General features: G+C 55.1%; 1 protein-coding gene across 1 annotated transcript in view; it reads left to right on the plus strand.

The window, feature by feature from the left end:
- Window positions 1-1650: 1650 nt before the first annotated feature.
- Window positions 1651-12869, plus strand: part of KY (kyphoscoliosis peptidase) — a 44652-nt gene continuing 33433 nt past the window's right edge. The window contains exons 1-3 of the mRNA XM_036267412.1: window positions 1651-1824; window positions 4842-4904; window positions 8690-8752. Of these exons, the coding sequence (XP_036123305.1) occupies window positions 1689-1824; window positions 4842-4904; window positions 8690-8752 (262 nt within the window). The 5' untranslated portion in view covers window positions 1651-1688. The remainder of the gene's footprint in view (window positions 1825-4841; window positions 4905-8689; window positions 8753-12869) is intronic.

Below are 12869 nucleotides of genomic sequence, written 5' to 3' on the forward strand. Positions count from 1 at the left end.
ACTTCCCCAGCCATCTAGAAAGCAGCAAGGCTCAGCCAGCCTCCCAGCCGTGTGTGGCGAGGACAGGACTCACTGCATGAGGAATCCTGCCTTGGGAGTCACCCACCTCCACTGGTCCCTCAGCTCAGCCCTCCAGGGCTCCAGTTCAACAGTGTCAGAAGCCAGTGACCTCCCCTTTCAACAGATGCCCAGTGGGCAAGGGGGCGGTGGTGATGCAACAAGGCAGCCACCTTTACCGGCAGCCAAAGTGTGAGCCACAGTCAAGGGGAGAGATCTCCAGAGTCTGAGGGCACAGCTGTGTGACTCCCAGCTCCATCACTGACTTGTCAAGTCACCTGTTCCTTTCTTAGTCCTTAAAATGAGGTAAGAATGACAGCCACCACTGGGAGACCACTTATTATGAGCCAGGCACCTCACATGCACAGCATTCCTGCAGCAGCTTGGTGAGGATGTGTGTTAGGCCCAAGATACCGGTGAGAAAACGGAGGGGCGACAGCTCGTCTGAAGTCACACGGGCAGTGAGTAGTGGAGCTGGGACTGGAACCTAGGCCTGTGCAATACAATCTGCTTCCAAGGCGGATGAGGGAGCTCTCAGAGGCCATGCTGCAAAGTGGGGTCACAACACTCCAAGGTGGAAAGGATTTTAGAGCAAAGGCCTCCATATGCTCCGCATTTATTAATGGTGGAAATCAAGCTAGGGGACTGTGCAGGCGGGTGGGCCCACCATACCAAGGGCTACCAGGAAGATGTGGCTGTAAACACTCCTGAGACCCAGAGCCAAAGGCCCTGCTGCTGTTGCCCGGGCAGGCCAGGCCCAGCTAAAAATAGCAGGGCTCTCAGGTCCAGCTCCCTGACCACAGCAGGCAAGTTGCTCCCTGTCCCCCAGCCTCCTCCTCTCCCCGCCTCACTTTCCCAACGGGCAGGATCCAAGCTTCTAGAAGGAACAGAGATGTTAAGATTTTCACTTCAAGGTGGAGAAAACTGTCAAGTTGATGCCCAGTGAGCATGTTCCAAGTTCTGGTGGGGCCATAATCTGGGGGAGGTTCTGACCCCAAGACTCACCCACTTCCTTCTTAGAGAGGGAACTGTCAACCTCCAAAACCCACCCCGGGAAGGAGTGGGGCCAAGGCCAAAAGTTAGCCATTTCTCCACACCTTGCAATTCAATCCGGAACCTTGTTTTTCCTTTCTCTGAAATGACTCACTGTTGACAGCTCTATGCGATTCTGTACTCGCCATGGCCACTGGAGAAGGTCTGTTTCAGGACCTCTCGGGGAACCCCTCACCCCCACCCCCACCCTGAGATGGCAGGGATGAGACGTGCCAGCCAGGCCAGAAGACAGTGCTGGGGTCCGGGACAAGTCCTTCCAGCGCAGGGGGCGGCAGGCGGGGGCGCGGGAAGGGAGATTCTGGGGCCGGTGGCCTGGGTGCAGGTCTGGACTCAGCTGGGGATTTCCTTTCAAAGGTGACTTAGAGCCGCTTCATTAGGGGAGCGCCCTCCCGGGCGGGCTTAATGGCGTGTTTGGCAGAGTCAGCGAAACGCGGCGCGCAGCGGCTCCGCGGCGGGGGAGCGCCCTCTCCCGCGCCCTAGCCATCTCCCGCGCCGGGCAGCGGCGCGCACGGGGCCATTTGCAGCGCAGGCAGCCTTGCGAGCGGCCGCGGCGCGCCGGCAGGGAACGAGGTGGCACCATGGAACTGAAGAAGGACAGCAACGCCGTGTCCATCGACATGCTGCTGATTGTGCACTCGGAGAAACGGCGCGCTGCGCAGGGCACGCACTCGGACCGGCAGGCGGACCCGGGCGCGCTGCCGCAGCGCAAAGGAGGTAACGCGCGCGGGGCCCGACCCCCTGAGGCCCCAGCATCTCGGCCTCTTCACCCCAAGGCCCGCCCGCCCTGGGGACGCCCCTCGTGCCCCCGAACGAGGTCAGCGACACTGACCCTCTCCCCATGGCTGCCTGCGCCTCCAAGCTGTGGCTCTGGCGTCCCTTGGCAACGCGCAGCCCCGTGATTGCCCTGAGTTGACTCCTGTGCAGGCCTGTAGGTGCTTCCGTCAACCCCGGCAACCAGTTCCCTCCAACCACTCTCTGAAAGGTGCAGATCAGGGTTAGAAGATGCCCTGGAAGAAGGGGGCCAGAGCCTCAGACCTGATTCCTGGGTGGCCAAAGCCTGCTCCCCATATGGCAAATGCAGGGTGCAAGGTGCCCAGGGAAATCTGTGTGCTGAGTCAGACTTGAAGATGAGGAGCTCCCCTGATGCCCTTGCACAACTCACGGCCTCAGTTTCCCTTTCTTGAGCCCTCTCCCCCTCTTCTACAGAAGGCTTGAAATCTGCTTCCCCCACCTTAATTTGTCTATTAATGTTTCTTTCCTTCAGATCTTCTGGTCACTTGTAGAATGGTAAATAAAGTGACTGTTTATAGAATGATTGTGAACAGCAGGTCCCAAGCCTCTGTATTCTCCAGAGGAGAGGACACGATGAGAAGAGAATGCAGGTGCATAATAATTGTTAACTAAGTCCCTCAGATGTCTGGGAACCTCTGGGTCCTGGGTCTAGGAGGAAGCCCTTAGGAAACCTGGCAGAGTGGTGTGCGCATGCACTAGCCTGACTGTGCACCAGTGCTTTGAGAGTGATGCCTAACAGCCCCACGGTAAAATGGCCTCTGCCTCCCACCTCCTCTCCAGCTCCAGAGCTCCGTGGAGTCTGCCCCGGCTCTTCTTCTGTCGCCAGAGTCCCCTTGCACTTTGACCATCCACTTTCCACCTTTCACAATGACACCATGGATAGCTTTGCCCCTGCCAGCCACACAGGCTGGAACTGCCCCATAGCTCCTGGTGACCCCGTGGGGAGGCAAGCAGGGGGAAAAATAGATTCTGGGGAGCTGAGAATGTTTCTCTTTAGTTCTCAGAGCTGCCCACCCAGAGTTTCTGTAATGAGGAAATGGGAGAGGCCGTCGGCTTTCTGATAGAAATGGGACTGTTCCCACTCCGCACATCAGAAGGCCTCCTCCAGTGTGTGGCACAGCCAGACGGCCCCCACAAGGCTCCGCTCGGGGTCCGCCCATTAGTCCCTAGTCCCTCTCCTGCTCCGATCACTTCTTTCCTAAAGGCTCTGTCACTAGAAGGAAAGAGAGAAGCACACAGAGAAGCCCCAGAAATGCCTGGGATCAGGACTGCACCTTCCACAAACCCTGCATGACTCCAGACCAAGGCACTTCACACTCGTGACCGTGACTCAGGGAAAGAAGACCCTGCTTGCTGAGCCCTTCCTGCCGATATTTTTCTCCAAATATTGTCCTAACAGATGTTTCTCCCAGATCCTGTGTCAGTAGAGAGATCTGTGTCTCATATTTAGTCAGAAGTTCTGCACCGGAGCAGAGAAGAGGGAGCATGCACCGTCTCCGAGGCCTGCTGGGCAGCGGTGATGGCCAGGAGACCCCTGGTTCAGCCAGCCTGCAAGCCCACACAGCCTAAGGAGGGGAAACGCTGAGCGAGTCTAGCTTGTTCCATGGCCTCTTATTCGTGTACAGATCCAAAACTCACCCATGCCCACTTTCAGTCATTTCCTCCTGTCTCCTCCCTGCTCCAGGTCCTCAGCTCTGCAAAGGAGGGCCTGAGGCTCAGTTATTGTCACCATGCAGAGGACTGACTGAAGATGTGACTAGGTGGCTTTCTGCTGTGTCCTTGCAGCAGAAAAGAGTCAAAGGGACAGGAGGCAAGGAGTGTGGCACCAGGAATTTGGGCCAAAAGGCCAACAGGTGCTCTCTCCCCTTTCCTCTAGGGCCCTAGCATTTTCCTAGCCACCCCTTAATGCAGTGCTTCTCAAAAACATGTCTGGACGCCCTCGAGTCACCTCAGGTAGTTCCCCGGCTGTGGACAAGCAGCCTGCACCAAGTCTGAAAGAGCTTCCGAGTTTTAGGTTTTATCCCCAAAGTCAATGTGACGTATGCATGCCACTCCAAAAGTGAGTCGGTGAGGGTTTCAGGTGGTAGGTCCCAGACACTGACTGTGGAGGGCTCTGCAGAAGGGGGACTGGGGAGCCTTGGAGAGGCTGAAAGGGCTGGGGAACCAGGCTTGAAGCTGAGCTTCCAGGAACAGCACTATGAGCTGTGCAGCAGAGCTGGTCTGGTGAGGAAACCTCTGCTGCCACCAAGGAGCACTCGGTGCTGCTTTCGCACCAGGAACTTGATTTTATTGCAGCTGTTCCCACTGCTAGAACGTATGCCGGTTCTGTGCCAGGAACTTGACCTTGCAGCCACCACTTCCAACTGTCACCTGAGGGAGAGAGAGAGATAAATTCCATTCCCTTCCCTGTTGCCTCACCGGGTCCCAAGACAGAATTAGACACAAGTGCCACTGACTGGCCAGGCCTAGGCCACACATGTCCATGCTCTAGCTGCAAGGGAGGCTGGGAGAGCAGGCAGCTATCACTTTCAGTTCCTATAGGGAAAGGCAGTCTTTGCCCTCGCCCATCCCACATCAAGACTCTAAAAGTGTGAGATTCATCACATGCAGAAATAAGCATGAATGGCAAACATATTCAACAATAATCCTTCCCTATGTACGCGGTGGAAATGTGGTGGTGAGAAACAGGTATCTGTATTGCAATGATCCTGATAATCAACCTTGCCACCCTTGAAAACTACTGTTGTAATTTTTTTTGTAATGTTTAAAACGTTGAAGGTTGCATTCATGCTTCCAAGTGCAACTCATTCGTGGGCAGCCTCCCTCGGATCCTGGGAGAGCCAGGTTCCACCAGCCCCACTCTAACCCAGACGCATCATTCTCCAGGCCTGGGTCTCTGCACCACAGAGAGCCTCACACCCGTCGTTGTTCTTTCACAGGACTCCAAGGCATCAGAAACGAAATACGGAAATGGCAGAAAATAGAAGAAAACGGCCTCTGTGGTAAATTCTCTCTTTTCTTTTCGTTTTTAACCTCTGGAGTTGAACACGTTGAGAAATGACTGGACTCATTGGGTTTCACTTGTTTGAAGACTGGCTGTAGTCATCTAGCCACTCAGAAGTGGCTGCTTGTAACTCAGCAGGGCCTCTGGGGCCACTGTGACCCTGGAAAGTTTGCCCTGGCATCAGGTCCCCCTATTTCCTGGGGGCTGGAAGGACAATGCCATAAGCTTTTGCACCCACTTGTTCACTGGCATCATTTGGATGTGTTCCCATGGAGGTGGGGCTGCTCATCTCATCTTTTGAAAAATTTTCTGAATAGAGAGGACAGAGTCGAGCCTTGGGACAGTGTTACTTGGGGCCTGGGAGATGCCAGTGGCTTCCTGCTGGCCTGAGACCCAGAATACCATAAAATCTGAGAGAAGGCAGCTTCCAAAGCCTCTTTTTTCTGGTGCTAGGTGCCTGTTGCCCTGCATGCCCAGGACGTTCTGGGAATTCTATGCACGGACCAACTATATTGAGCCTTATTCTGTGCCCCTCAGAGATTCATTAGCCCAGGCTCCAGAAACAAACACCCATGTAACTTGCACTGTGGGTATGTGAGAATTCTACCAGGAGTCAGACCTCACTCACAGAGCCCCAATAGGGGGCTCAGGCAGACCTCCTGGGTCAGATGACCGACTCATCAAATGCCAGTGTGAAGGAACCACCCTCCACAAATGGGGAAACAGAACCCCAGTTGAACAAGACCAAACAGCTATGCTCTGCCATCCTGCTGACAGTAACAAAAGGGAAGGATGAAGTTCTAAAAGTAAGTTCATTCATTCATTTCCCTCAGTAAAGGTCTACGGTGCTTACTCTGAAGCAGCCACCAAAGTTGGCGAAAGTATGCTGCAGGCTCATGAGAATTAAGATCAAACTCCGACCTCCAGAGACCTGTCAGCCACAGAAAGGCACAGCCCATGCAGGCACGTGAGCCCAGCCAGTACACATGAGCAAGTGGGCAATCGGGCCATAGTGGGAGGAAAGAGACGTAGCATCTTAGTTTGTTGCGGCCCTCTCACTTTGATTGGGTTGTCTGAAATGTATCTTATGTCTTCTCGGGCATGTTATTACATCAGGAGAGCACTGAAATATATTGAATTCATTCTGCTTTTACCATCTTCAGGGTTCCTGGTTTGGGGGAAGTTTAGTGGAAAAACACAGGGACATAGTAACTATTGCAAGACTTCTAAAAGACATGAAGTGGGTCCTAGTATAATATGTCAGCCAATTGCCTGGCCAGTGTGGCTCAGTGGTCAACCCATGCACCAAGAGGTCACTGGTTCGATTCCCAGTCAGGACATATGCCTAGGTTGTGGGCCAAATCCCCAGTGGGGGGCATGTGGGAGGCAGCCAATCAGTGTTCTTTCTTATCAATGTTTCTATCTCTCTCTCCATCTCCCTTCCTCTCTCTCTAAAATCAATAAAGGAAAAATGAATTTTTTCATGTGTCAGCCAATAAAGAGGATGGTTAAAATAGTTCTTGCAAAAACGACGAGTTTCAGTAAATGCGGGGCTCCACAAAGGCCTGGAGCCCGTGCCACTCCACCAAGAGCTGTAATTTAAAGTAAAATTGCATTTGTTTTTAAATGACACACTTGCATGAATGCAGAAATTAAAGTTACAGCTTTCTTCTATGTTTTCTGATGGTGAGGTTCTGGGTACATATCTGCGTTGCCTGTGCTCAAGGCACCCAGCCCTGGAACCTGGATGGCGTGTTCATCTGAGAAGGAAGCAGCTGATGGCTGTGCTTGTGGGGTGTGCACAAATGTGGCTGGACATGGGACTGATCCAAAAGGGCACATGTGCTCCCCCCCCCCCTTTGCTGCTCTATGCACTCCTTGGGCTGGGGCATTGGCAGGGTAAGAGGAACCTGGAGTGCTCCAAACTTTTCCAAGCAGCTGGTGTTTGGGGCTGAGCCACTCCCACACCCCAGCTTGCCCAGCAACGGGCTTCCCCTGCTGTGATTGGCTGCTTTCCTTGGTCCTGGCTGAAGTCTGCCTAGCAGCACAGGGACTGACGCCCCACACTTAACAGGGAAACCAATTGTGCAGCCTGACTATAAATACCCCACAACCGTTATGCCAGCTAATCGCCCTCCTTGAGGATTCCCTTCCCAGATCCTGTTTCCTCCCTCGGCCAGCAGAAATGCAGCCAGCTGTGCCCGCAGGAGGTGGCCTGAATCTGGCCTGGAGCGCCAACCCAACTACCATATCATGCTGGATAGGAGCTCCCGTGGAGCTGGCCCTCAGCCAACCAACCTACCGTGGGCCTGGGGGTCAGGGTCCTGGCTGGCCTGCTTATAGGAGAAGGCTGGAGCCAGGAGGCTTCTCCAGGGCAAGACCCTGCCAGGTGGATTGAGAGCCCAACCCAGCTCAGTGCCCCACCCACCCCCGTGACTGGCTCCTGCCTGGACCCAGGCGTGGGAAGCACCGAGTCGCAGATCTGGTTGGGTGCACAAGAGATGTCCTCTGAATCGAACCTGGACAGGCCAGTGCCCGAGTCGTGCTTGTTTCCAGGCCCTGGTCCAGCGGGTCACTTCCAGTGGCAGGCCCCACAGCCTTGCTGCAGACCCGTGGGAGGCCAGGGGGGAAGACGGCTGGCCAAGGTGGCAGCAGGGGGAAACCTCCCCGGCCACCACAACCCTGGCCTCCCAGCCCCTGCCCCCACCCCTCTGAAGCAGAGATTCAAGGGCAACCTCAGCAAGACCAGAACACCTCGGCGTCTGTAAAGGGAGAGATGTAGGAAGGGTGGTGCTTCCCCCAGGAGGGGCGGGTAAACCTGTGGGTTCCTCCTCATGGCCTATGGCAGGAACAGGGCATCTCCTTAGCAGCCTGACCCACTAGGCTCTGAGGACAGCTCCGTGTCCCCGGGACATAAATATTACTACCATGTGTAGGGCACTTTCACATATGGGTGCCCTGCAAATGTTTGTGCAACTGAGCCAAACTGCAAGTCACACCAACTCCTAGACTAGGGTAAGAGGCAGGCTGCCCCCTTCTTCTCAGAGGGAGTCCGGAGGCTGAGCTAGGAGTCTGGAGGCTCGTCTGACGCTCCCTAACTGCAGAGTCTGGCAAAAAGTTAACCAGTCCAAGCTGCAGGTCTCCTAGCTAAAAATTGGGACAGGAACCTCTCAGGCCACTCTAAAAGGTGGGAAAGTCACTGTGCCCAGTGACACCAATGTCTGAAGTGGTGACTTAACCATGGAGGCATCCTCACCTTCTTTGGAAGAATTTGTGTTGGGTGGTGAACACACAATGCAATATACAGATGACATAGAATTGTGCACCTGAGATCTACATAATTTTATTAACCAGTCACACCAATAAATTCAATAAAAAAATTTTCTTAAAGGAAGAGAATCTCATTCGTAAACTCAAAACAAGCCAAAGAACTACACTCATAATGCTACAAAAAGTTGTATATATGTATCTGGAAAACAAAACTATGACTGCAATAATCAAAAGGAGCTAGAAGTAAAAGTACAAAAAAAAAAGAATCTGTGCTGTCACCTGCCGGGTGTGAAGGTGTGTGCACAGGTTCCCATTCAGGTGTGTGACAGCTGATTTCCGTGAAGCACACTATGGGGCTGTGTAGATGGGTGGGCGTGTGTTCAGCCAGCCCTGGGATGAACTGGCCTCCACCAGCCTGCCTTTCCTGCAGACACACAGCTCCCCGCTCTGCCCGGGGAAAATTTCACTATGGTCCCAGTAGTCACTGCAGGTCCCTCTGTCTTCCTTAAATAGGAAACCTGGCCGAGAAGCAGCATCCTCAGCAGACCCAGGTCATCACTTCCTACGACAACCAAGGTAAGGAATTCGCCACCAGTCATGACCTCTTCTCAGCTCCTGTGTGCCAGAGACAGCTGGGTGCAGAGCACAGACTGTGGGGAGCAGGCTCCTCTCTGCCCCATGAATCTTGGTGCCCCCTTTCCCTCTTCCCACATCCCTGGGAAGCAATGAGAGGCTGCATGGTATCATGGAATCAAAAAATAGTCCTTGGGCCCTGGCAGGTTTGGCTCAGTGGTTAGAGCATTGGCCTGCAGTCCCAAGAGACCTGGGTTCGGTTCCCGCTAAGGGAGTGTACCTCGGTTGCAGTGTGTCCCCGGCCCTAGTTGGTCGTGCGGGTGGCAGCCACTCGATGTGTCCCTTTCACATCGATGTTTCTCTCTCTCTCTCTCTCTCTCTCTCTCTCTCTCTCTCTCTCTCTCTCTTCCTCTCTCTCCCTTCCACTCTCCCTGAACAAAAAATGGAAAAATGTCCTCGGGTGAAGATTAAAAAAAAAAAAGAAATAGCCCTTGGGCCACAGAATCCACTGGCGTCATCATTGTCACCCTCGTTGCTGTCACTCCAGCCAACATTTATTGAGCCCTAAACTTGTGCCAGGCACCCTGCCAAGCCATTTACATGATTATTCTCATATAAATTAAGTTCCACAACAATCCTGATTGATTGGTACTCCTACTACCCTCATTTTACACATGAGTCAACTGAGGCTTGAAAAGGTTGTCATGTGTCCAAGATCAAACGGCCAGCAAAATTCAGAGCTGGGCAGTTGACCTCCTGGCAACCACCACCAAGTCCTGAGCTCCTAACCTTCAAAGCTCCGCTTCCACCGCAGCCCTGCCCCCAAACCAGCCTCCCCCGCTGGCTCATGTGGAGCAGGAGGGCTCCGCCGCTGAGGCTGGAGGTGAGGCCAGGTGAGAGACCCCTCCCCTGCTTTGCATTAAAGATTCTCAGGGCCTGGTGTCTGAGGGCGCTCATAGGCTCCGCCCTGAGAGTTCACCACTGGTGCTCTGAGCACTGCTGTCCTAACCTGTGAGGAGGTGACCTGATGGCATCCAGCAGGCAGGGTGGGCGCCTGAAGGATTGGGAACCTCGGGGGCTGCTCTCTGAAACGTGCAGGAAGGGCCTGTCAACGCGGGTTTCAGCACGAGGCAGCCGGCTCCCCCTGCAGCCGGATCAGTACCCCTCTAGGCTAGAATTCCTGAGAATGCAGCTCCAGGACAGGCTCCAGAGCCTCTCAGTGGGCCCACCACAGCCTGACCCCACCCTGAGCACCACAAGGACAAGCCTGGCCCCCCTGCTTCTCTGGACCGTCAGCAGACAGCTGGCCACAAAGCCAGAATGAGCAGTACCTCGCTGAAATGAGCGTGTGGATTAGCGACCCGTTATCTCGCTTAGTTCTGGCGACACCCCCCTCCATGGGGTCGCGGTGTTATCCCTGTTTACACAGGAGAAAGGGAGCCTGGGGATACTTCAGTCCCCGAGCCGGCTCCAGGGTCAGACCTCTGCATGGACTGGCCGCCGTGTCACAGGCAGACAGGGTGGGCTGGGGCCTGCTGGCCACCAGAGCTGCACCCGGCACACCGCAGCCTGGCTCACGTGCGCCACTCACATGCCATCTCCCAGCATTCAAGGCTCCGGGGGCAGGAAGGAGGGCTGCCTTGGCGTCCTATGAGAAGGACGGAGCCCTGTGTAGGTCGGGATGGGCCAGCCTGACAGAGTCCTGTGGGAACCTGGGTCCCAGCAAGAGGAGGGCTCCCCCTTCTTTGAGGGCCTAGGAGAGTTCACACTGGTACTGACCTGCTCATTCCCCAAAGAGCAACTCCTGATGCAGGCACCGGGGACCATCAGAAGAGAAAACAGACAAAGGCTCCTGTCCCCATGGCGCTGACACCCTAGTGCGAGACACAGATGACCCCAACAAAGGGAGACGGATGAGGCTGGAGGGAAGATAAAGCAGGAAGGAGAACGGGGTGGGTGTATGTGCACACGCGTGTATTCGCTTCCTGTGGTTGCTGTAACAGATGATCACAAACTCGGTGGCTTGGCACACATTTGTTCTCCTAGAGAGTTTCAGAGACCCCGTTTCATGTCAGTCTCGTTGGGCGGATGCCCGAGGGTCGGCGGGGCAGGTTCCTTTTGGAGGCTCATGGGGAGAACCTGTTCCTCACCGCTCCCAGCTTGTCAAGGCTGCCAGCCCTCCTTGACGTGCAGCTGCATCGCTCTAACCTCTGCTGCCCTGGCCACGTGGCCTTTTCTCCATATAAGAGTCCTGTCTCCCTCGGCCTGTCTTATAAGAACCTGTGATTGCACCGGGCCCACCCAGATGCTCCAGGATAATCTCCCGATCTTAAGGTCCCTAACTCAGCCACATCTGCTCAGTCCCTTTGGCGTACAAGGTGACAGTCACAGGTCCCTGGAATTGGAACCTGGATATCCTTACGGGCAATTATGAAGACTACCACAGGGGACAATTTAAAATAGAATAGTTGTAAAAGGCCTCCCGGAGAAGGTGACATTATGGTAAGGGGGGAGGTGAGGGAGCAAGCCATATGGGCCTCTGGGGAGGAGCTTCCGGTAGAGGGAGCATAGTGTGAAGGCCTGGTGTGTTCAGGGAGCGAGAGGTCCCTGTGGCTGGAGGGACGGGGGAGGGGGTAGCAGAGCTGAGTGAGAGAGGACACAGGGCAGACCCTGCAGGCCCTGAGGCCACCCTCCGTGTGCTGGCTTCTACTCTGAGGGCGCCTGCGAACCACGTGGGTTCAACCCGAGAGCCTCCAAAGAGTACAGGATAAACAGAAGTGGGCGAGGGCGGATGCCAGAAGAGCCTGTAGATGGCAGCATGACGATCCGGGCGAGAGGGGCCTTCCATGGCGTGGACTGGGTGTAAGAGGAAGACAGGAGTGAAAGCTGGGAGCCGAGGATGGAAATGGAGGAGCTGCGGGGGGTGCATTTTAGGGGAAGAACGTGGAGGATTCAGATTGGCTTGTTGAGGTTGCCAGTGCTAAGCAGCCACATACCCGCTCTTCTGGACAGTAGTGACCAGGGACATCGGTATTCCGTGTGCCGCGTCCCTGCTCATTCAGCAAGGCCCGCAGCTTGTGAGCTCTGTTCTGCCACCCACACCAGCCGGCCCAGCGCAGCCTCCTCGGCAGCTCTTCCTATGGCAGGAACAGCAGGGCCCCAGGGGGACACTCAGTGTGGGCCAGCCTGTGTCCTCAGCCCCTTTTGGGGTCACCTCATGTAATCCTACAACCACCTTCTGTGTAGTTTATCACTCCCATTTGACAGATGAGGAAACTGGGGCCAGAGAGATTTTAGTAACTTGCCAGGAGTTACACAGCTGGCACATGCCAGGCCTCAAAGTTAAACCCATGTCCGTGGGCTTCCAAAGCCAGTAAGCATAAGTATCCCACCCTACGACCCCTTCCACACCGGGCAGGGACCCATCTGGTGGGGACGATTTGGGTACCGCACCCCGCCCCCCACCTTCCCACCGGACAATAAATTCAAGATTTCAGCCAGATCTTGTTACCCAGAATGCTTCAGCCTTTCCCCCTCCTCCTCGTGTTGCCACTCAGTGGAAGATTTGATGCAACAGGTGACAGAAGATCATTGGAATCTGGGACCTTTGCGTGCAAGGGGCTTCAGACGGTCCGTCTGGAACAGGTGTGGGGGCTGAACGAGAGGAGAGCGCTCACGGCGCCCCTGGACTTCAGGCCTCCGTACTGATTCTCGGAGTCAGTTTCCTGTTGAGCCTTTCCTCCTTCCAGCCATCCGCCCTTATCCCCGTGCAGACATTCTGTCGTCTTTGGGGCCAAACTGCCCTGTTTCCAGACCTGCGACATCTCTGTGGAGTTCCACTCTGCAGAAGACATCGTCCGTGGCGCTGTGTTTTCGAGAGCCCAGTGGAAGCCGGGTCATTTAGGGCCACAGGAGACGTCCTTCATCACATGCCGGCCGGGGCCCCGGTGAGCTCAGCCCTGAGCTCTGGCACACTGAGTTGTCATCTCATAACGAGAGCTGCTGAGTGGGGCTTTCACGCCGCGTCCAGCAGGACCCGGTGCACATTCCACAGAGCTGGACACTCCGCCGTCACCACCCGGCACGCTGTTCCTGGGATGTCACAGCTCACCACGTCCCG

Source organism: Molossus molossus, unplaced genomic scaffold (assembly GCF_014108415.1).
Source record: "Molossus molossus isolate mMolMol1 unplaced genomic scaffold, mMolMol1.p scaffold_m16_p_18, whole genome shotgun sequence".
Taxonomy (NCBI): Eukaryota; Metazoa; Chordata; class Mammalia; order Chiroptera; family Molossidae; genus Molossus; species Molossus molossus.